General features: G+C 43.1%; 1 protein-coding gene across 1 annotated transcript in view; it reads right to left on the bottom strand.

The window, feature by feature from the left end:
- The window catches only part of CDS2 (CDP-diacylglycerol synthase 2), a 61,650-nt gene extending 37,538 nt beyond the window's left edge, over positions 1 to 24,112 (bottom strand). Inside the window, exon 1 of the mRNA NM_001166673.1 lies at positions 24,056 to 24,112. Coding sequence (NP_001160145.1) covers positions 24,056 to 24,112 — 57 coding nt within the window. The remainder of the gene's footprint in view (positions 1 to 24,055) is intronic.
- Positions 24,113 to 25,519: the final 1,407 nt, after the last annotated feature.

Genomic DNA, 25,519 nt, shown 5'->3' with positions numbered 1-25,519 from the left:
TTAGTTCTACTGTCTTTTTCCTTTCATAAATTCTAAACGTTTTTCAACTAGGCACATTATATGTTAATGCAGCATGGTCTTTGAATACTAAAAAGAAACACTGACCTGCCAATGTTTTCTTTTTGTTCCACAACTATAGTCACTAAGCTCAACAAATTCCTCCTGAAACCACAGGCCTGGATCAGACTGCTGGGCCAGTTGCTAATCTCTATAGCTGACTTAGCACCACTCGACCTCCTGACCCCTTGATGTCTAGGAACAGCTAAGTCTGACAGCTACCAGGAGTTTATAACCAAGTCACACAGGAAAGTTGTGCCTTCGGGCTCTGCTTTCTTTATTACCGCTGGGGCAGTCCATTTTGCCAGACTGCCAGGAACCCCCATAATGGATTAACATGACTTTACTGCATCTCATGGGAACTACAGAAATCCAAGACAAGGAGCCCAGCTCCAGAGACTTCATCTGCTGAGGAGAGAGCACCCAACCAGGATTTGGACAATTTCCACAGAAGCCTAGAGAAGGGAGGGAGATGAAGAAATGGAGTGAAAGAGTCAAGAGGGTCCCACAGAGGAGGCTGGGGCTAAGCTGGGCCTCAGGGGACAAGAGTGCTGTGCCCCCAGGCCTCATACCAATGTAGCCAGCCTCCAGGCTGGTTGCAGCCTGCAGGACCCATGCCACCAGAGATGCTCCCAGGAACTCAGGGACCACTGTCACCAGGTCCTCTCTCACCTCCTCTGAGACTTGTGCAGAGTGAGGCAAAAGCTCCCCCACTGCTCCCCACGGCCCTGTCAGCCCACCCTGAGACACACACAGTCTTCCTGCATTGGGGACAATTTGGCCACACTGGGGAAGAAAAGTGACCAGGGGTACCAGGAAGTCAGGGAGGCAGAAGACTAAGGCAAAGAGCATGGAACTCAGATCCAATCCAATAAGGTTCAAAGTCTAATCTGAATTTCAGGCCTTTTTGTTTATCCTGGTGAAACAGGAGCTAAAGCTTCTGATAATCCAGAAAGCCCACTTCCAGAAATGTATACAAGTAGCCAGCTGGTCACTGCATGGTCAGGCCTTTAATCACAGCCTACTGAGCAGTCCCACTACCTCAAACCCCCACCAGGCTATCACAGTAGCAGGTCTGTGAAAAATGCATAACCATTTCTAAAAATCCTTTAGGAATACCACAGTTTAGCTCTTTCAACTTCTTTAATAATAATAATTTTAAAAAATCCTCTTATAATCAGTATTAAAAATGTAAACATGCCAATAGAAAAATCAGCAAAAGAGAAAGCAATGTGCCCAATACAAATAACCGGTATACTTATTTAACTTCATTAGTCATCAATGACACAAAAAATAAAATGGCCATGACAAACAATTTTTCTCACATCAGACTGAATGAATAGATTAAAAGAACAGTCTCTGTGGACCACAGTTGTCAAAAACCAGTACTCATATGGTACTCAAGGAATGAAAATTATTTCTGAGAGGCAATTTGGAAATATGTACAAAAAGCCTTTAAATGGTTCACATCTTCTCTAACAGTCATTCCATATTGAGCCACTACCCTAAGTGAATATCTAGAGAAACACATAATTTATAAGGATGCTTACCACAGCATTAGTTATAGGAAGAAACAAGCTATCCGTCCAGCAACAGAAGATTCTGCCATGATCTATTTAACAAAGACAGGGAGAGATGCCAGGCAGAGCCTTTTTTAATAAAAACCATAAGAAAAAGATCAGCAGGACATGATGAAAATGTTAACAGCAGTTATATGCTGGGTAGTAAAATTGAGGCAATTTACTTTCTTTTTTTTTTTTTTTTTTTTGGTCTTTTTGCCATTTCTTGGGCTGCTCAACGAGGCATATGGAGGTTCCCAGGTTAGGGGTCTAATTGGAGTTGTTGCCACCGGCCTACACCAGAGCCACAGCAACTCGGGATCTGAGCAGCATCTGTGACCTACACCACAGCTCACGGCAACACCGGATCCTTAACTCACTGAGCAAGGCCAGGGTTGGAACCCGCAACCTCATGGTTCCTAGTCGGATTTACTAACCACTGCGCCACGACGGGAATTCCGGCAATTTACATTTTTTATACCTTTACTATCATCTCCACATCTTCCACAAAATGAGTATTGGTTCCCATAATTTTAAAAGTACAAAATGGATATACCTAAGCCTCTCACTCCTCTGTGCTAAAAAAAAAACACCATCACTGGCTTCTCCCAAACTCTCTGGCAGGGCCTTAGGGCCTCCCTATTGCACTCTGAGATCCCTGACACATTCTCCATCCATCCTTCCAGGCACATTCCTGATCCTCCTGCTCAAATGTCACCACCCCTGTACCATGGCCTTTCCTCTGCCCCACCCAGGCAGTGCTAGACACCTCAGAATGATGAGTGCGCCCTGGAGTCACACACAGATGAACACACCAGGCAATGAGTCTTCAAAGCAACTGGAAGAACCAGCCCTAAGATCAGCTTCCACAACCACGTCACCTGTGCTGAACCCATCAAAGCCAACAGAGATTAGTGGAGGACAAAAGCTGGAGTCCTAAGCCAATTTCCCTGAAAAGGAAAGGCCCTGAAAAAAAAAAAAAAAAAAAATCTCAAACCATCCTGGTTTTCTATCCCCTTTTTGATCCCCAGGGCACTAAAATCGTTGTTTCTTCAACTTCAGATGGTGAATCCCTGCAGTGTTTTGGATACCTTAAGACTAATGAGAAATAGAAGATGATGTTGGGACGCCAAACCCCATCATCCGCATAGCTGTGCCGTGAGATTAGGAAACGAGTCTAACCACAGCTCCCCAGACTCAAGCAAGACTCTCCAGAATGATAAGATGTCACTGTCTCTGATGAAAAGTCCCCAGGAGAGGCTATAGCTGTGGAGGAAATGGCTCTTTTGTCAGTTCTCAAAACAGCTACTCCCAGGGGCACTTTTTCAACAGACTGCTATGTGCAAATTGAAAAGTCTCTGCACAGAGAATTCTGTGGAACAGTCAGGAGACAGAAATGGCAACTGTTCAAGAGAAAACTGGGTATTTGGCTGACACTCCTGTAAAAGAACAAAGCTTACGCGGCCATTGCTTCCCTCTCCCAAAACCATATAGGAGGGGACAGACATCAGCCCAAACACAGCGCAGACAGGACAGTGGTGGGAGATTCCATTCAAAGTAGCCAAAAGCCAGCAATGAAGGAGGTCCCTGGGCTTCTACAAACACCCTCACACTTAATGTGAGAGGCACCACAAACCTGCAATAGAAGGGAATAGAGAAGGTTTATATCCTGGGAGTTTAACCCATGGCAAAAAATGACCAGAGGCAATGAGAAGGCGATCCAGCCAGTCTCCACAGGTAACATGACGACACTATTTCTCAACTTTATCTGTTAGTTATTTTTCCCCCAAGGACCTCTTATTTGAAGAATGCATTTACTAATTACTGATTTGTTTCTCAAAGATAACTGCCTCATTGCACATCCTCTTTAGGCCCTTTGAGCAGGACACTTGGGTTTCCATGCCAGACCTGCCAGTAGCCATGCCACCCCCAGCAAGCTACTGGTCCAGCATCTAAGAAACACACATTTCTGCTACAATAGCAGGAAGGGGGCGCATGAACAATAACTCTTCTCCAAAGTCGTCTTGTTAAAGCTGCACCATTTCTGGCTATTACCACACAATTCTGTAAGAATTGGAGGTCATCACTGTGCCATTCTACTGAGAGATTAAAAGATATAAATTAGATGATGAGGGATGGGGGAACTGGGCCTGGTTGTTCCTCTATCATTAGAAAAGTGGTACTGGATATGCCTCCTGGGAAATACTAGGATGCAGGGACTTTTCTACATATTATTCCTTTGTTCGCCAAACATTTATGTACAACACCATCCAAAGATGCTGAAGGCCTGTGCCTCAAGGTTCTCTCACTGCCTGCACTGAACCCTCAGCCCCTTCTTCCTCATCCCAAACCTGTAAAACAGCCTCCCTTTCCTTGCTGCCTCACTGTTAATCAATCAGCTGCCTGCCATCACTGCAGGAGACTCTTGGCCACCACTGGTCTCCTCTACTCTCTGCCCTCATTTTCCCCCACCTTTTCTTTCTCACTGCCTTCCAGATCTCCTGCCAATTTTCAATAGGCATCTTCAGGCCTCTGGAAATGCTTGGAGATCACTGGTTGCACCAACATCTATTCTTTTTTTTTTTTTTTTAACTATTATAATAGGAATCCTAGTGCTTAGCCAAGAACATGGTCATTTCCCAACTTAAGATGCAACCGGGCAAGGACATGTGACAGAGTCTGATCAAAGAGCTGTAAGCAGAAACAGTGCATTTTCTAGGAAATGTCCTTACAGGAAAGGAGCAGGCCTCTTCTCCTGCCCTTCTTCCTGATTTCTGAAATAGGCTATGACAGCTAGAATTCCAGCAACCATCTTGTACTAGAGGTAAAAGTCACAGACTCAGGATGGTGGAACAGCAAGAGAAGGAACCTGAGTCCTTGGCACTATGAAGCTGCTGGAATGCTGACCTCTAGCCTTCTCTTATGTGAGGGTAATGTATCTCCATCTTATTTAACCATTTTTGGTTTTTTGGTCACCTGAAGTTAAACAGGGCAAGGGATAAGTCTTGGCACAGAAGCCTGAGATTTTGCAATAATGTTCAAGGAAATAATATATAGAGATTAAAAATAGCATAAGAAAGAGCTTAGCAAGTCCATAAATTAACAAATATGTATAAAGGTTTACTGTTCAAAAAAAACCCTTAGGTCCCATCACTTTCTGAGACACCGTCTTTCATAAAATGATGTTTGAGTCATTGTGGGGAAACATAGGGGCAGAGGATAAACCATGTTTACTTCCTACTCTACTTGACATCTCCATGGTACTCGACACAGACCTTTTCTTTCTAACCAAAAACTTGTTCTCTCAGACTTCAGTAGCATACGACACTCTCCTTAACTGGCCTCCTTCCCTGCCTCCTCTCCTCCATTAACCGGCTCCGACCCATCACAGGTACCTCTTGCTTACCAAGAGCAGAAGCCCAGAATTCACGGTTTTCATCAACCAAGAGGAACCATTTATATCTCTCGCCACACACAGAAAACAACAACAGTGTTGCAACTACCTGCTTCTAATGCTGTAAGATCAGCTCCGTCCCTCCAAACTTCTTGTTCAGGAGGATGGACTGAGCCATTGCCTTTTGACCTCAATATCCCACTGAAATGAATGTCAATGAGTATGGTAAGGAATAAAACCACGGCTTTGGACAGAAATACTAGAGGACAGAGATCATCAGTGCATGGGTTTTCAACAAAATTTCTAGATGACAAAAGAGACTAAAGAGCTAAGACAGATGGAATAAAATAGGAGGGGAAAAAATGCAGTCAAGAGTATATTTAGGGGAGTTCCCGTTGTGGTGCAGTGGTTAACGCATCCGACTAGGAACCATGAGGTTGCGGGTTCCAACCCTGGCCTTGCTCAGTGGGTTAAGGATCCGGCGAAGACGCAGCTCGGATCCTGCATTGCTGTGACTCTGGCACAGGCCAGCGGCTACAGCTCCAATTGGACCCCTAGCCTGGGAACCTCCGTATGCTGTGGGTTCAGCCTTAGAAAAGACAAAAGAAAAAAAAAGAAAAAAAGAATATTTAGATGAAAAGGGAGTTCTGTGGTGGCCTAATGGTTAAAGATTTGGCATTGTCACTTCTATGGCTCAGGTTGGAAGCCTGTCCTGGGACCTGCTGCATGCTATGGGTATGGCCCCAAATAAAAATACATAAATAAATGGAGGAGGAGGGGTTGGGAGGAAGAGGAAGGGAGAGGAGGAAAGGGAAGAGGAGGAGGAGGAGAAGGAGAAGAAGAAGAAAGGCTCCAGGCAAAACAGGAGTCCTCTGCCCTCTGCGACCATGGAGGAGCTCTGGACTGAGGTCTGACATGAGGGGGTGGATAAGACATGGGGGGTTCTGCTCTCCGCCACTCAATTTTAAGTGAGGCCTATCAGGCAGCATTTAATGAAATCCAAGCGCAGAGGTCAGGCCAATTTCCACTCAGGAGATGTGAGCCAAGATTCCTGTGACTCCCCACAGTCTCTCCTCGTCTGAATAGGGAAGCTTCTTATACTCACCTTCATCCTGACCCTCTTCTACAACTATACTTGAAGGGGCAAGGGAGGACAAAAAGATAATAACCCTCTCATGCATAGTTGCCAGACCCAAGGAGAAGACTACTGGACATCAAAAGGCCATGCGAACGATGAGCCACACACAACGCCTGGTGACTGGACAGAGCTCTGTGCTGCCTGCCATGGGAGGAAGTGATGAGCTCTGCAAGCCGGAAGAGGAGGCTGGATCAAGCAAGAAAACCCTGCAAACCCTCCCCAGCTCATGTTTTCCTGGAAATACATAGATGGATTAATACACATGCTTCACAGAATGCACATGATCCTCCTCATGATATTTTCAGTCAATGTTTATAGAGGGGGGAAACATGTGTATTTAGCCCCAAAGATCCATTCAGAATTTTTTTTTTTTTTTTAGGGCCACACCCACAGCATATGGAAGTTCCCAGGGGAGGGGTCGGATCGGAGCTGCAGCTGTGGGCCTACACCACAGCCACAGCAACCTGAGATCCAATGCTGCATTTGCAACCTACACCACAGTTGACGGCAACACAGGATCCTTAACCAACTGAGCGAGGCCAGGGATCAATCAAACCCGCATTGTCATGGATCCTAGTCGGAAGGGAATTTCTTTTTTTTTATTATTATTATTTTTGGTTGTACTCACAGCCTGTGGAAGTTCCCAGGCCAAGGATCAAAGCTAAGCTTCAGCAGCAGCTACAGTGACAACGCTGGATCCTGAACTCACTGCTGCATAAGAGAACTCCCCATTCAGCATTTTTAACAGAACAATGCACTGGGGAAATTTTTGAGTTACATTTCAAACAACACTGGGAGAACATCAGAATCACTACACATTTTGAATAGTACATTGGGTTCCAAAAGAGATGTGTGGTCTCCAAAGGTACTGATATTTTGAGAGTCATACTGGCAGCACACGCCTTGTCAGGATAAAAAGCTTTCCTTTTAAAAAATGGCCTAACAGAGATCATATAGCATCACATGAAGAACAATTTAATGCAGCAGCCAAGAATAAAACAAAGCTTCACCCCGCAGTTTTTCATCCCAAAGCACGGCCCACCATGGTCCATAGGAAGGTGAAAGCTTGCCAGTTCAGGAAGACCTACAGCAGGACCAAAACAAAGATAACCTGATTGCCCAGTCTGATGACCCACCTGATGTGAACCTCATCAAGTGAGTGACCTATAAGGTATCCTCCAAACTAAGACTCTTAAGGGCAAAAGAGTGTGTCACCCTAGTCATCACCCAATTCATCCACACCCATCAACAATGACTGTTTCAGCCATTCCCTTCCCTGGTGAGTAATTCATTCATTAAAGAGCAGTTCTTAAAATTTTTTATCTTAGAACTTCTTCACATTTTTAAAAAATTTTTGTTATTTCCCCAATACAATTTTCTTTTTCTACTATACAGCATGGTGACCCAGTTACACATACATGTACACATTCTTTTTTCTCACATTATCAGCTTCCATCATAAGTGACTAGACATAGTTCCCAGTGCTACACGGCAGCATCTCATTGCTAATCCATTCCAAAGGCAATAGTCTGCATCTATCAACCCCAAGCTCCCAGTCCATCCCAATCCCTCCCCCTCCCCCTTGGCAACCACAAATCTATTCTCCAAGTCCATGATTTTCTTTTCTGCAGAAAGGTTCATTTGTGCCACATATCAGATTCCAGATATAAGTGACATCATATGGTATTTGTCTTTCTCTTTCTGACTGACTTCACTCAGTATGAGAGTCTCTAGTTCCATCCATGTTGCTGCACACATTCTTAATTATTGAGGACTTCAATAGTTGTTTAGGTAGGTCCTATCTACCAACATTTGCCATTATTAGAAATTAAAACTGAGATTTCTAAAATATAAGAATACACAAATATGGAGGATCCTCAAAAAATTAAACACAGATATACCTATGACCCAGCAATTCCACTTCAGAATATATTGCCTGAGAATTGAAAGCAGAAACTCCAACAGGTACTCGTAAACCCATGTTTTTTGGGGTATTTTGGCCGCACCCACAGCATGTGGAAGTTCCCAAGCCAGGAACTGACCCAAGCTTCCGCAGTAACAACACCAGAACCTTAACCCACTGTGCCATTAGAGAAGTCCTGTACACCCATGTTTATAGCAGCATAATTCACAGTTTGGGTTGTTTGCAGTGTGGGGCTACAACAAAGGACACTGCTTTTAATATTCTAGACCTTGTCTTTTAGTGACCCTATGTACAGATTTCACCTAGGAGTGGAACAACAAGGTTGTAAGGTCTCTGGAGTTCCTGTCATGGCACAGCGGAAACAAATCCGACTAGGAACCATGAGGTTGCAGGTTTGATCCCTGGCCTTGCTCAGTGGATTAAAGATCCAGCGTTGCTGTAAGCTGTGGTGTAGGTCGCAGACGAGGCTCAGATCCCGAGTTGCTGTGGCTCTGGTGTAGGCTGGCAGCTACAGCTCCGATTAGACCCCTAGCCCGGGAACCTCCACATGCCACGGAAGCGGCCCTAGAAAAGGCAGAAAGACAAAAAAAGAAAAAAAAGAAAAAAAAATACACAATATCTGGTTGTCTGTGATGGTAGTAGCATTTATGGTTACTGTCTCATTGTTTTTCTTTTCTTTCTTTCTCTTTTTTTTTTTTAAGCTGTGGTCACAGCATGTGGAAGTTCCCAGGCCAAGGATCAAACCTGCACCACACCTGTAACCACAGCCACAGTAGTGACAACATCAGAGCCTTAACCCACTGAGCCACAAGGGAATTCTGGTTATTGCCTCATTCTAATTAATCCAAAAAAGGTGTGAAAATATTAATACTCTAGCATCCCTTTTCCAATTATTCTATTAAAAGAAACGTCTAATCAACTACTCGGTAAAGTTTATAGAGGAAAGGCATAATAATGCCTCAGAACAACTCCATTCTAAGCCCATTGTTCAAATGAGAAAACTCAAGCAAATTAATGGTAGAGCCATGTTATAAACTAATCGGTCCAACTCCAGACTCTGTGCTTATAACCACTGGGCCAAAACGTCTCTCTTAATATCAAGAAAGATATTGGGAGTTCCCATTGTGGCACAGTGGAAACGAATCTGACTAGTATCCATGAGGATATGGGTTCAATCCCTGGCCTCATTCAGTGGGTTGGAGATCCAGAGCTGCTGTAAGCTGTGATGTAGGTCACAGATGAAGCTTGGATCCCAAGTTGCCGTGGCTGTGGTGGAGGCTGGCAGCGGCAGCTCCGATTCGACCCCTAGCCTGGGAACTTCCATATGCTGCAGGTGTGGCCAAAAAAAGAGAAAAAAAAAAGACCAAGAAACAGTATTCCTTTCTGGGGAGAGACCCCAAGGTCAAATACTTTCATGCAGTTGTGGTGACTACAAATTTATTGCAGGAATAAAATATATTATCTGTATCAAAAGCTTAAACAATGTACATCCCCTTTTGAGGTGGCAGTTCTAAACATAAATCTAAGGATATGCATGTGCAGAAAGATTTCGTTTTCCCATTTTTTAAAACAGGGGTGTTTCCTACAACTTGCTTTCAACAGCAAAAAACTTAAAAACAATTTAAATGCCTGACTGGTTCAATAAGTTAATGAAATGAAACAACATACAATCATTAAAAATGATAATGGGTTAAAATGTTTAAAGATCTGAACAATGTTTGAGGCATATTCTTAAGTTAAAAAAATGCAAAGTTCCTGCTGTGGCACAACAGGATTGGTCTCTGGAAAGCTGGGATGAAGGTTTGATCCCCGACCTGGCACAGTGGGTTAAGGATCCTGTGTTACCATAGCTGTGGTGTAAGCTGCAACTGTGGCCTGGATCTAATCCCTGGCCCAGAAATTCCATGTGCCACAGGACAGCCAAAAAAAGAAAAGAAAAAAAAAAAAGGGTTTTGGAGTTCCCGTCATGGCGCAGTGGTTAACGAATCCGACTAGGAACCATGAGGTTGCAGGTTTGGTCCCTGCCCTTGCTCAGTGGGTTAACGATCCGGCGTTGCCGTGAGCGGTGGTGTAGGTTTCAGACGCGGCTCGGATCCCACGTTGCTGTGGCTTTTGTGTAGGCCAGCAGCTACAGCTCCGATTCAACCCCTAGCCTGGGAACCTCCATATGCCGAGGGAGCGGCCCAAGAAATAGCAACAACAACAAAAGACAAAAGACAAAAGACAAAAAGACAAAAAAAAAAAAAAGGGTTTTAGGGAGTTCCCATTGTGGCTCAGCGGGTTATGAACCCAACTAGTATCCATGAACCCAACTAGTATCCATGAGGATTCAGGTTTGATCCCTGACCTCACTCAGTGGGTTAAGGATCTGGCATTGCCACAAGCTGCTGTATAAGTTACAGGTTCAGCTCAGATCCCACATCACTGTGGCTGTGGTGTAGGCCAGCAGCTGCAGCTCTAATCCCAGCCCTAACCCGGGAACTTCCATGTGCCACAAATGTGGCATTTTAAAAAACAAAAAAAGGGAGTGGGGGGGCAGTTAACAGTACACATAGTACAGAAATATGCAGTGTGTATAAAAAGAAAAGTTAACAGTGTGGTTATCTGAGTGACAGAATTATGGTGGTAACTTCTTCGGTGCTTTTATAATGAATATCTTTTTTTTTTTTTTTTCTATTTCTTCCATAATAAAAAAAAAAAAAAAGTTTGAAATACTGGTTTGCAAAGAATCTTTATGAACCTTAACAATGTGGGAAAATGCTCCTGACAGCATAAAAAGGTAAGCTATCACCTAGGAGTTTTATGGTGTCATGTCTTATATTAAAGTCTTTGCCATTTTGGGTTTATTTTTGTGTGGAGTGTTTTGACTTCACTGACTTACATGGAGCTGTCCACCTTTCCCAGCACCACTTGCTGAAGATGAAGAGACTGTCTTTTCTCTATTGTACATTCTTGTTTTTTGTTGAAGATTAACTGACTGTAGGGGTGTGGGGTTTTTTCTGGGTTCTTTATTCTATTCCATTGATCCATATGTCTGTTTTTGGTGCCAGTACCACACTGGGTTTTTTTGTTTGTTTATGGCACCACCCAAGACACATGGAAGTTCCTGGGCCAGGGATTGAATCTGAGCCACAGCTGCAAACTATGCCATAGGTGCAGCAACACTGGATCTTTTAACCCATTGTACTTGGCTAGGGAGCAAACCCCTGCTTCTGCAGCAACCCAAGCCGCTGTAGTTAGTTAGGTTCTTAACCCACTGTGCCATGGGAGGAACTCAGTACCATGCTGATTTGATTATAGTAACGTTGTAGTACTATCTGATGTCTGGAAGGGTTATACCTCCAGCTTCCTTCTTTTTGCCCAGGTTTCCTTTGGCAGTTCTGGTCTTGTGTGGTTCCATATAAATTTTAGGATTATTTATTCTAGTTCTGTGGAAAATGTCATGGGTAATTTAATAGAGAACATAGGCAAAACATTCTCTGACACAAATTGTAGCAATACATTCTTAGGTCAGTCTCCCCAGGCAACCGAAATAAAAGTAAAAATAAACAAATGGGACCTAATCAAACTTATAAGCTTTTTCATAGCAAAACAAACCATAAGCAAAATGAAAAGATTACCTATGAATGGGAGAAAATAGTTGCAAAGGATGCAAGAAACTAGGGTTTAATCTCCAAAATACTCAAACAGCTCAATACCAAAAAAGCAAACAACCCAATCAAAAAATGGGCAGGAGTTCCCATTGTGGCTCAGTGAGTTAAGGACCCAATGCATCTCTGAGGATGTGGGTTCGATCCCTGGCCTCACTCAGTTGGTTAAGGGTTCAGCATTGCTACAAGACGCAGCAAAGTTCAGAGATCTGGCTCAGATCCCACATTGCTGTGGCCATGACACAAACCCCAGCTGCAGTTCCAATTTGACCCCTAGACTGGGAACTTCCATATGCCACAGGTGTGGTCTGAAAAATGGGAAATTAAAAAAAAAAAAAAAAAAAAAAAGTCTACAAACAATAAATGCTGAAGAGTATGTGGAGAAAAAAGGAACACTCCTACATTGTTAGTAGGAATGTAAATTGGTGCAACCACTATGGAGGACAGTATGGTGCTTCCTTAAAAAACTAAAAATAGAACTACCATACGATCCAGCAATCCCACTCTTCAATGTATCTCTGGAAAAGACAAAAGCTCTAATTCAAAAAGATATAGGTACCCCAGTGTTCGCTGCAGCACTATTTACAATAGCCAAGACATAGAAGCAATCTAAGTACCCACTGACAGATGAATGGATAAAGAAAAGGTGGTATATCTATAAATGGAATATTACTCAGCCATTCAAAATGATAAAATGCCATTTGCAGCAACATGGATGGAACTAGACATTATCATACTAAATGAAGTAAGTCAGAGAAAGAAAAATATCACTTACATGTGAAATCTTAAAAAATGACACAGGAGTTCCTGTTATGGCTCATTGGTTAAAGAATCCGACCAGGAACCATGAGGTTTCAGGTTCTATCCCTGGCCTCACTTAGTGGGTTAAGGATCTGGCATTGCCGTGAGCTGTGGTGTAGGTCACAGACACGGTGCAGATCTGGCGTTGCTGTGGCTCTGGTGTAGGCCGGCGGCTACAGCTCCATTTAGACCCCTAGCCTGGGAACCTCCACATGCCATGGGTGCAGCCCTAAAAAGACAAAAAAAATAATAATAATAAATAAATGATACAAATGAACTTATTTACAAAACAGAAACAGACTGACAGAAAACAAACTACAGTTGCCAACAGGGAAGGCAGGAGGGGAGGGATAAAAACAAAGTTTGGGACTAACAGATACACGCTATTATATACAAAATAGATAAACAACAAGAACCTACTGAATAGAACTGGGAACTATATCCAATATCTTATAACGACCTATAATAGAAAAGAATCTGAAAAAAAGAAGTGAATAACTCTTCTGTATACCTAAAAGTAACACAACATTGTAAATCAACCATACTTCAATTTTTAAAAAGGCAAGCTATCTGATCATGCAAAGTAGCTATTACAACCATGCGTAGCAACATGCACGGGAGGGATATGCAATTGAACAATGTTCATTTCTTTTTTTTTTTTTTTTTTTTTGTCTTTTGTCTTTTTGTCTTTTGTTGTTGTTGTTGCTATTTCTTGGGCCGCTCCCTCGGCATATGGAGGTTCCCAGGCTAGGGGTTGAATCGGAGCTGTAGCCACCGGCCTATACCAGAGGCACAGCAACGCAGGATCCGAGCCGCGTCTGCAACCTACACCACAGCTCACGGCAACGCCGTATCCTTAACCCACTGAGCAAGGGCAGGGACCGAACCCGCAACCTCATGGTTCCTAGTCGGATTCGTTAACCACTGCGCCACGACGGGAACTCCAACAATGTTCATTTCTGAATGATACTATAAATGGATTTTATCCTCATATGCACCCATTTCTGTGATTTCCACAATACAAACATGCCTGATGAAGTACTGAGATGGGGAAGATCTAAAATGGATTCTGAGAAAACAGAATTTAAATAGGGAGAGGTGGCAAGAGGGGTGACAGAAAATGAGCACATTTCCTAGGATTAGAAATGGTAAGAGCCAAGATCCATGTCACAGAGGCACCAAGCAGGAAGAGGGACTAGTTAAGAAACAAGGCCAGAGGTTCCCTTGTGGTACAGCAGGTTAAGGATCTGGCATTGCCACAGCTGTAGCACAGGCTCAATCCCTGGCCCAGGAAAAATTTCCATGTGCTCTGGATGAGGCAAAGGAAAAGAAAAAAAAAAAAAAAAAAGAAAGCAAGAGAGAGACAAGGCCATTAAAGGGCCAAATTTAAGAGATCTGAAAAACAGGTCAGAATTTTTTTTTTCCCTTTGGCAACTCATGGGGAAGATTCAAAGCTACATGAAGAAAGGCCAGGCCAGAGTTCCAGTCACTGTTGTGACTCAGCGGTAATGAACCCAACTAGTATCCATAAGGACGCTGCTTCAATCCTTGGCCTTGCTCAGTAGGTTAAAGGATGCAGTGTTGGTGTGAACTATAGTATAGGTCAAACACGCAGCTTAGATCCTGAGTTGCTCAATTAGAAGAGTTCACAACAGTTCAGGCATCAAGCCCTGAACTATCTAAAATATGCAAAAGCAACAGATAAGGAATCCAGGTAATACCTGGTGAGAATCTGTGGCTTGGACTGGATGTGGGAGCAGAGACATGGGGACTAACGGATTTTAAGCTGGAGCAGAGCAGGCAGGAGGAAAATCACCACCTAAAATGAGAAAAGTCATTTTGATCATATTGGCTCCTCCAATCCAAGAGCATGGTATGTCTTTCCATCTATTTGTGTCATCTTTGATTTCTTTCATCAGTGACTTATAGTTTGCAGAGTACAGGTCTTTTGTCTCTTTAGGTAGGTGTACTCCTAGGTATTTTATTCTTTTGGATGCGATGGGAAACGGGATTGCTTCCCCAATTTCTCTTTCTGATCTTTCATTGTTAGTATATAGAAATGCAGTCAATTTCTGCATATTAATTTTGTATCCTGCAACTTTGCCAAATTCGTGGATGAGCTCTAACAGTTTTCTGGTAAAGTCTTTAGGGTTCTCTAGATATAGTATCATGTCATCTACAAATAGTGATAGTTTTACTCCTTCCTTTCCAATTTGGATTCCTTTTATTTCTATTTCTTCTCTGACTGTTGTGGCTAGGACTTCCAAAACTATGTTGAACAGTAGTGGCAAGAGCAGACATCCTTGTCTTATTCCTGATCTCAGCGGGAATTCTTTCAACTTTTTACCTTTGAGAATGATGTTAGCTGTGGGTTTTGTCACATATAGCCTTTATTATGTTGAGGTAGGTTCCCTCTATGCCCACTTTCTGAAGGGTTTTTATCAGAAATGGGTGTTGGATTTTGTCAAAGGCTTTTTCTGTGTCTATTGAGATGATCATATGGTTTTTATTCTTGAGTTTGTTAATGTGGTGTGTCACACTGATGGATTTGTGGGTATTGAAGAATGCTTGCATCCCTGGGATAAATCCCACTTGATGCTATCAAATTACCAAGGACATTTTTCACAGAACTCGAGCAAAATATTTTCAAGTTTGTTTGGAAGCACAAAAGACCCAGAATAGCCAAAGACATCCTGAACAAGAAAAATGGAGCTGGAGGAATCAGGCTCCCGGACTTCAGACTATACTACAAAGCAACAGTCATCAAAACCATATGGTACTAGCACAAAGACAGAAATATAAATCAGTGGAACAGGATAGAAGCCCAGAATTAAACCCACACACCTACAGCCAACTAATCTATGACAAAGGAGGCAAGAATATACAAGGGAGAAAAGACAGCCTCTTCCATCAGTGGCGCTGGAAAAACTGGACAGCCACATGGAAAAGAATGAAATTAGAATACTCCCTTACCATACACAAACATCAACTCAAAATGGATTAAAGACCTAGATATAACACCAGACACTATCAAACTCTTAGAGGAAAACATAGGCCAAACACTCTCCGACATAAACAAAAGCAACATCTTCTCAGATCCACTTCTTACAGTAATGACAGGAAAAACGAAAATTAACAAATGGGACCTAATTAAACTTAAAAGTTTCTGCACAGCAAAGGAAACCCTAAACAAAACAAAAAGACAATCCACAGAATGGGGGAAAATCTTTGCAAATGAATCAACTGACAAGGGATTCATCTCCAAAATCTATAAACACCTTCTGTAGCTCAATACCAAAAAAAAACAAACAACCCCATCAAAAAATGGGCAGAAGATCTAAACAGACAATTCTCCAAAGACGACATACACATGGCCAAAAAACACATGAAAAGATGTTCAACATCACTCATTATTAGAGAAATGCAAATCAAAACAACTATGAGGTACCACCTTACACCAGCCAGAATGGCCATCATCAAAAAGTCTACAAACAGTAAGTGCTGGAGAGGGTGTGAAGAAAAAGGAACCCTGTTACACTGTTGGTGGGAATGTAAATTCCCACAGTATGGAGATTCCTCAGAAAACTAAAAATAGAACTCCCATTTGATCCAGCAATCCCACTCCTGGGCATCTATCCAGAGAAAACTATGACTCGAAAAGACACATGTACTCTGATGTTCACTGCAGCACTATTTGCAATAGTCAAGACATGAAAACAACCTAAATGTCCATCAACAGAGGTTGGATAAGGAAGATGTGGTACATAGAAACAATGGAATATTACTCAACCATTAAAAGGAATGAAATACCAGCATTTTTAGCAACATGGATGGACTTAGAAATTATCATGCTAAGTGAATTCAGTCAGACAGTGAGACACCAACATCAACTGCTATCACTGACATGTGGAATCCGAAAAAAAAAGGACACAATGAACTTCTTTGCCGAACAGATACTGACTCACAGACTTTGAAAAACTTATGGCTTCCAAAGGAGACAGTTTGTGGGGTGAGGGGATGCACTAGGGGTGTGGGATGGAAATCCTATAAAATTGGATTGTGATGATCATTGTACAACTATAAATGTAATAAATTCATTGAGTAATAAAAAAATTAAGCAAATAAATAAAATGAGAAAAGTCAGACTTGAGACAAAGTAAGCTTGTGTTGACTGAGGGACACACACCTAGGAATTTCGAGCATATCACTGAAACCACAGGACTAGCAGGACACAGACTATGGGGACCAGGCTCTGAGAGTCACCCACTGAGGGATCCAGGTCAGTGATAGATGTCCTCTCAAGAATGTTGCCAGTAAATCCTCGGTATCAAGGGCCCTTTCAAAAGCCCAGCAAAGTCTTCACAGAGAAGCCCAGGCTGGCTCTATGGGGACTCTGATAGGAAAGGCTTGCTCCCAAAGGGCAAGAAGTCAAAAAGGACAGTTCAAGTCCTTCTGTACCAACAGTGGTGCTCCTGAACACTATAACCTGGCAGAGGAAAATGAGGAAGGCTTTTGTAGTGTACACTTTACACCTTTCAAATTCTCAACCATGCACATACCCCAAACATCCAGGCAAAATAACATAATAGGAGTTCCCAGCGTGGCGCAGTGGTTAACGAATCCGACTAGGAACCATGAGGTTGCAGGTTCGGTCCCTGCCCTTGCTCAGTGGGTTAAGGATCTGGCGTTGCCGTGAGCTGTGGTGTAGGTTGCAGACGAGGCTCGGATCCCTAGTTGCTGTGGCTCTGGCATAGGCCGGTGGCTACAGGTCCCATTCGACCCCTAGCCTGGGAACTTTCGTATGCTGCAGGAGCAGCCCAAGAAATAGCAAAAAGACCAAAAAAAAAAAAATAATAATAATAATAAAGTTTAACTTTCTTTAAAAGGTCACTCAACTGAGTGGGCCCTATGCCATGCCCATGTTTGAGGCAAACAGCATAAGAACAAAGATCAGGGACTAGCAGGGTGAGCTGCCCAGTAGGGACCAGGTCTGCCCTGGCTGGCGCTGCACTTCCCCGTCCCCGCCTCCACCCCCTGCCAAGGCCAGCAAGCCTTGAAAGGCAAGAACCCCACCCTAGGCCAGGGACAAATCAGTATTCCTTCAAGGAGAGCCTGGCAAAATGACAGTCAAGAGTCAGGGTCACTGGGAGTTCTCGTCGTGGCACAGCAGAAATAAATCCGACTAGGAACAATGAGATTCAGGTTTGATCCCTGGCCTCGCTCAGTGGCTTAAGGATCTGGCCTTGCCATGAGCTGTGATGCAGATGCAGCCGGATCCTGCATTGCTGTGGCTATGGTGCAGGCTGGCAGCTATTGCTGCAATTCGACCCCTAGCCTGGGAACCTCCATATGCCATGGGTGTAGCCCTAAAAACCAAAAAAAAAAAAAAAAAAAAGAGTCAGGATCTTTATTCCAAACCAGAGATAATCTGTAAGTGAAAAGCTGTACTCTATTACCCCCAGCAACCCAACAGGAAGGCAGGGGAGGCTGTCACAGCACAGGCAGCAGGTTAAGGAACTGTATGCAGAAGAGTAACTCTGCAAGACCTCTGGATCCACCTATGTGGATCCTAGAAAAGACAGCAGAGTGTCCAAATCAGAAATACTGATGCTCAGTATTTTTTCAAACAGCATAAAAGGCAATTATCTGCACTGTGAAATTAATTACAAGAGTTATTTCAAAAGCTTCCCAGACACATTCAAGAGTATATGATTTCTACAGAGTTCCTGCTGTGGGTCAGCCGGTTAAGAACCCAACATAATGTCCATGAGGATGTGAGTTTGATCCCATGCCTTGCTCAGTGGTTTAAGGATTCAGAAGCTGCAACACAGGTCACAGATGCAGCTCGGGCCCAGTGTTGCTGTGGCGCTGGCCTGCAGCTCCAATTAGACCCTGGCCTGGGAACTTCCATATGCCTCAGGTGCAGCTATTTAAAAAAAAAAAAAAAAAAAAAAAAAACTGGCTCTGACAAAAGAAAATTATTTCTTCAAATCAGTGGAAAAAAGAATGGATTATCTGGAGCCAAAATTGACATGAACCCTGAACATTTTCCTCATGAGCAGAGACCCCTGCCCTCCTCTCAGAACTACCAAGACTGTATACAGCAGACCTTGGATTCAATGAATGTCCTAAAGTGTGTTGAATACTGAATGACTGATTCTTGCTAAAACAAAGTTCTAATACTGAGTCATTGACCAGAAAGTATTTATTCTGAGCAGCCTTACATGCAGTCTAGAGTGAAGAACCTATACCTTACTGGGAATTCCTTTCAAGGATACCCAAGTGGCTGCTCCCAGAAGTGGACTTGAAATATATAAATCCTCACTTTCCCAATAAACGGGAAAACTTGACCTAACCAAATTTTCTACCAAAAAAAAAAAATTTCTCAGCTTTTCCACATTCACTGAGAAGGGATTTTATGTGAATACATACACACACACACACACACACACACACATATATACATACACATACACTTAAAAGATTTTGCTATTTTTTTTTGATTTTGTAGTCATATAAGAAAAATATGTGATATTTGGGCATTTTTTCCTATCAAAGTCAATCATTGCAGAAGCTTTCACTATCTGTAAATTAAATCTGTGTCCTTGAAGACAATATTCATTAGTGAAAACAAATTAGAAAACCTTCATACTATTAACCACTCTGCATCTAACCAGCTGTGTTACCTTGAGCAAGAAAACTCTGGGCTTCGGGCATCCTCTGCTATAAAAAAAGGACCCCTTGGAGTCTCCACAGCTCTAGGACGCAGGTTCCACCCCAGACTGGCAGAGCTCATTAAAAGAGCCCCTGTTGAAATTTTCATTGTGGCTCAGCAGTAACAAACCCAGCTGGTATCCATGAAGAGGTGGGTTCGATCCCTGACCTTGCTCAGTGGGTTAAAGATAGCATTGTCCTGAGCTATGGTGTAGGTCAAAGACTCAGCTCAGATGCAGCATTGCTGTGGCTGTGGGATAGGCCAGAAGTTACAGTTCTAATTTGACCCTTAGCCTGAAACTTCCTACCATATGCCACATGTGCAGCCCTAAAAAAAAAAAAAAAAAAAAATCCTGAAACTGTGTTCAGATCTGATCCCTGGCCTGGGAATTCCATATGCCTTGGGATGGTCAAAAAATAAAAAATAAGGACTCTTATAATCCCTTCTAGTTCTAACATCTGAAGAGAATAACAATAGTTTAAAAGATGTTAAATGCTAATGAAATATCACAAATTTATGCAAACACAAAACATTTTAAACAAAATTAGCTTTCTAAAAAAAACTAATTATGTCATAAAATGGGAAGTAAAACAGCTCTGAGTTTTTAAAATAAAATTATACTGTTTGGCGTTCTTGTCGTGGCTCAGCAGTTAATGAATCTGACTAGCATCCATGAGGATCCAGGTTTGATCCCTGGCCTCGTTCAATGGGTTAAGGATCTGGCACTGCCATGAGCTGTGGTATAGGTCGCAGATGCAGCTCAGATCCCGAGTGGCTATGGCATGGGCCAGCAGCTACAGCTCCAATTAGACCCCTAGCCCAGAAATCTCCATATGTCACTGCTGCGGCCCTTAAAAAAAAAAAAAAAAAGGCAAAAACAAAAAAACCTTTCGTCTCCTCTTCCTATTTAAGTCTAAGAACCAATGTTGAGGTTTGCTGACTTTTTTCAACACCCAAACCATTTTTCAATGCAAAAGAAAAAAGTTTTTAAAAATACAACATTTCTCCTACATCTGAAGTAGTTACAGCTCTGAAAACAAGATTTTATTATTTCAGTAGTTCACTCTTAAAGTCTATTAGAAAACCATATTTAATGACTCACCATTGTTCTAAAATACAGCTAGTGTATAAAGAGAAGATAACTGCATGTAGCAACATTCCTTCTACAGTTAACATTTGACTGTTATTCCAAGCACTGAAAAATTCAGCAACAAAATGAACTGAAAAGATAGGTCATAGAAGGTTAAGCCCTGTCTATAAAACTTTCCTTAAAAGGTAATAAATAGGAAAAGCCTACTCCAAACTTATTAACTTCAATATTTACTCATCTTCCAAGAGTGGAAGGTGAATATTAAAGTCTTTTTTTCTATGAAACTATATTTCAACCAGAAACAACACTAGCTAACATATTGTTACAATGTGACAATGCCTGCCCTACATTTGTAACATGCATACTCATTTAATCCACATGAATATCCTCTGAGCACATGCTATTTTTTAATCACCGCAGCTGTTTTAGAGATGGACAGAGGGTTTTACACAAGTTAAGCGACTTGCTGCTCAAAGGTACATAGCTTCTCCTTGGCAGAGTCCAGGCTCAAAAGAGATCTACTCTTAAAACCATAGTCTTCAGTTCAACTTTAAACTCCCCTTTCTAAATGATGTCACTATTTCCTCTCCATACTGGTGTCATCAATCTAGAAAGGAAGCCTTGAAATGAGTAAAGCTCTAGTTTAAATAACACTCCAGCATCTAGGTAGACCAGAAAAATCCTTCATTCTAACCTCCAAAACGAAGTCTCATGAAGTGCCAACCCAAACATAAATTTTAAGATCTTGATCTTTTGGCCCACATTCCATTCTTTTCTTTCCTAAACTCCATTAGGAAAACATGGATGGGTGGGAAGCTTAAATTCCAAGTTTCTTGTTTGGCAACAATATTGTGCTTTGGGACTTTAAAATTATAAGCATGTACAGTGGGAAAATAAAAAAAAAAAATTATAAGCATGGTTCCCAGAGGAAAACATTTCCTTTATTAGCAATTGGCTTTGACAATTCCATTCTAGGATGCTAAATATAACAAAATACCTTCTGACTTTTACAATAAACACATTCCCCAGATTACTTTGAAACTAACCATTGTCTGTTTATTTACAGGACATTTTGCAACAAGTTAAGCAACTGTAACTTTTTTTTTAAATCTTTCAAATTTGTTCCAGTTCTTTTAATGAATTGATCTGACATTGTTTTCTGAATTCTTCTATTATGAAATAAGAAAGTTCCCATTTCACCATGTATTTCCCTAAAAGATATCCATTTTATTATTTCTAATTTTCTTAAATCGTAACCCAAGAATACCAGCAAAGATTTCTGACAGGAAGTTTTTCATACTGTAGAAAAGCCTAATTTTAAAACTTTAAACACATTCATCAAAGACAAATAAAACATTCTGCAGTTCTTAAAATGTATCTTTATTATTAAAAATCCCATGCGTGATAATTCAGAAATAGTCAGTGAGAGGCCAACTGCCTTGTTCTGGGCTAATGGACTACATCAGGCTTTTAACAGAATGCAGTAGCTACTGTGTTTAGGGAACAACAAGCACTTAGTGCACCTCAGAGCCCCAGGCATTCTGTCATCACATAAACAGTGTAAGCACAGTTGTAAATAAATAAATAAATAATAAGGTACCTTTAGTTGGATAGCTCCTCTTACCCTCCCTACCTAAAACAAGGAACAGGGAAGTATTTAAGGATGAATTGGCAGTTTTGTCTTCGAGAGATGGATCCAAGTAGTTGGGTGGGGAGGGTAGAAAATTTATGTTTCACCTCATAACCTCATGAGTTTTGGGTGTGTAGGTTTGCTTGTTTTTACCATGAAGTATGTCTAATTTTTACAAATAGCTTTTCAAAAATATGGCCCACTAGTTAACCATGCTTTCTTTTTTCTCCCTCTTCTCATACCTTCTAAAAACCATGAAGTCTCAGTCAACATCAAGTCTGATCTCTCTGAAAAGTTCTTGCTTTTTCACTTTTTAAAGTTTTATTGAAGTACAGTTGATTTACAATGTTGTGATAATTTCTGCTCTACAGCAAAGTGATTCAGTTATTCATGTAAGCTCTTAAACAGGGCTACACAGTCTCCAGAATATCTGGAAACCCCCCAACAGGCATATACAGGCTAGGGACAGAGCTCTTCCAGGCCAAACAAGGACATTTAATAGGAATATTAGAGACTTCCAAGTACATTGTCTCTGTAAGTGACTCCTTTTTTTTTTTTTTTTTTTTTTTGGTCTTTTTGCTATTTCTTGGGCCGCTCCCGCGGCATATGAAGGTTCCCAGGCTAGGGGTTGAATCGGAGCTGTAGCCACCGGCCCACGCCAGAGCCACAGCAACACAGGATCCGAGCCGCGTCTGCAACCTACACCACAGCTCACGGCAACGCCGGATCGTTAACCCACTGAGGAAGGGCAGGGACCGAACCCGCAACCTCATGGTTCCTAGTCGGATTCGTTAAGTGACTCCTAAACTTGCACCCAAGCCCTAAATTTTCTCCAAAACATATTCTAAAAATCATTATGGAGAGTTTTAAACAAAACTGTTTAAAATCCCTTTTCTTTCACCCAAAACAGTCCTTCCAGTGTAATTGCTCTCTTGACACCCTGACACTAAATCTTGTGCTTTTCTTCCTTCCTGCCATCTCCCTAGTGTTCCTTTCCTCCAGTTATCAAAAACAAAAAGCTCAGGAATGGTACTATACGCCGGGTGTAGGGCAACAAGGATGGGTGGGAACAGCTGTCCCAGCCAAATAATTCAGGTGGAAATGTGATGGCAGATCTTCCAATTATCCAAGACAAGGAATAAATTCGGATTGTTGGGAGAAACGCTCTGGTGTTTAATGCAACATAGGGACCAAAGAAAACATCTGTAGGTCACCAGTTGGCAACCTGTGAGTTAACCAGTCTCTCTCATTCTGGTCCACGCTCCCTCAGTCCATTCTACACATCACTGTCAGATCAGTTTACCAAAAGCACTGCTCCTGATCACTGCTAACTCCAGGCTGGAAATACTACCACGAAGTTTATACTGTCATTCAACGTCCAAAGTAACAACCACTCACCTTTCTCAAGTCCCCTACCTTTTACTTCAATCAAAGGAGTCCAGCCCCTCATCCCTCACCCAGCTATGTCCCTGCCAAGATGGCCTCTTTTCTACCCTCCTCTTCTACCCCATCAACGCCCACATTTGAAGCAAGATACAAGCCTTCTATTGGGAAAATACACACGAGTTAAAGAAACGTCTCTGCTTAAAATCAAGAGATTTAACCTAAAGCTAACAGAAGGGATCCAAACTTCCGAACAAGCAAATCCCATGGCCTTGTCTTGATACACCCCCCCCCAAGATCCAAGAAACATTTTAATGGAGAGCAGAGGTCACGCTCAGAGGAGTCTTTGCGGGGTCTCCACGTCTTCACACCCAGGAAGGCCTTGGGGAGGTGGAGGGCTGGTGGGGTACCCTCACCAGCCCTGGGAGGCAGGTGGACGTGCGCAACCCCTCGCGCGCTCCTTCCCGCGCCCCAGAGATACTACCCCCAACCGGACTCCAGAGCCAGGTCCCCGGGACCCCGACCTGCTGAACCCTGGCGCGCGCACAGCGGGGCTCCGCAACCGAGGACCCTCCGCGCCGACCAGGCCAGGGGGCGCCGGCGGCCGCTCCAAAGAGTCAGATGGAGAGATGACCCCTCTGCGCGCTCCCCTCACGGACCTCCGGGGGACGCCGCTGCCCAGCCGCGCCCACCCGATGCCCAAGCTGCCGCTACCTTGTCCTCGGGCGGTGCGTCCGGGTCGTGGACCATCCTCTGCCTTAGTTCCGTCATGCTGGAGACACCGGTGCTAGGTCGCCGCGAGCGAGTACCGCAGCCGCTGGGGCCGGCAGCTCAGCGCTCCAGCCCCGCCTCGGCTGAGCAGCGCGCGGCTCCGCAGCGGCTCCCAGGCCCCACGGCAGCCCGGCCTGCAGTCCTGGAACTCGGCCCCGCCCGGTGCTGCAGCCGCCCTTTCACCCGGGCTGAGCGCAATCAGCCTCCTCAGCCCTGGCCCGCTAGCTCCTTCTCTCGGGAGGGCCCCGGAACCAGCGCGCAGGCGCACCGCCGCCATCATGGCCACAGAGATCCACCAATGGCGCGAACCCGTCAGAGAGGAGGGGCGCTGGGGGCGGGGCAAGCAGAGCGGGATGGAGGGGGCGTGCCCTGGATAGCAACATGACGGGGCGTGGAAAGGCGTGCGCGTCCGAGAGAGACTAGCCAATGGGAGCTCAAGAGCTGGTACCCTAGGTCCTAGAGGTAACAGGTAGCTAGGGGCCGTGGGTGGCAGCTCCCAGGCTCCAGCCTGTCTTGTGCTTGCTCACCTCGGCTCCCTGTCCTCTGTAGCCGGGGCTCTTCCCTTGCACAGTTAAGTAGTTAGGACCTGAGGGGAAAAGCCTGGGAAATCCACCTGTGTTAGAGAAGGAGCTCAAGCCAAACTTTAACCTGCCTCGCCTTGCCAAATTATCTTCTACCACTTACTGAGCGTTAATTATATGCTGGGCATTATACTATGTGATCTTTTTAATTTATCCCATTTAATCTGCACAACACTTGGAAGTGGATATGATTTCCATTTTATAGATAAGACTTCACAATTATTCAGCTTTCTTTTCTGTCATCTGTACTATTGAAAGACCTTTTTTGGACAGGAATACTGACTACTTTGTTCACATCCTGATCCCCTATGTACCTGACATACCTGTTCAATAGATTTAAAGTTTCTCCTAAAGGAAAATGATTTAGCCAAGGTCTCATGGCTAAAAAGTGTCCACTGAGAATCAGAACACAGATTTGTTTGCGCCTACTCTAACCACTGTACTGATTCCTGCCCTTCCTAAATTCATTGTTAATATCTGTTACTCAAGCATTGCCTTCAGCGGTTTCTGTTTACTGCCTTGTAAATGATATAAAACAACTTTAAAATGGGGTCTCTTCCCTTAAGCATATTGTTGTTGAAGAGAGAAATATGCACACACGGGAGCTGCAATTTTGTATTGACAATTTTGACGTGCGCCGTGGGGTTTGGGAAATTAGTGAGAATTCTGACAAGGGCATTGTATTTTCTTGTCTTCTATGAAAGTATATTCAGAAAGCACAGTTTAACTACCAGGGTTTATAACTCCCTACAGTTTGGCCCAAACCTTTTATCCATTGCACTCAGCCCTCACGAGCTAATGGAGCTCAGGCCAGGTACAATTCTGA

Source organism: Sus scrofa, chromosome 17, assembly GCF_054392235.1.
Source record: "Sus scrofa isolate SSC_HxYL_T2T_F1_AM1 chromosome 17, Sscrofa_HxYL_maternal_Yorkshire_Landrace_v2.0, whole genome shotgun sequence".
In the NCBI taxonomy this organism is placed as follows: Eukaryota; Metazoa; Chordata; class Mammalia; order Artiodactyla; family Suidae; genus Sus; species Sus scrofa.
The sequence above is the reverse complement of the archived record's forward strand: the minus strand, read 5'-3'. Positions and strand labels throughout refer to the sequence as shown.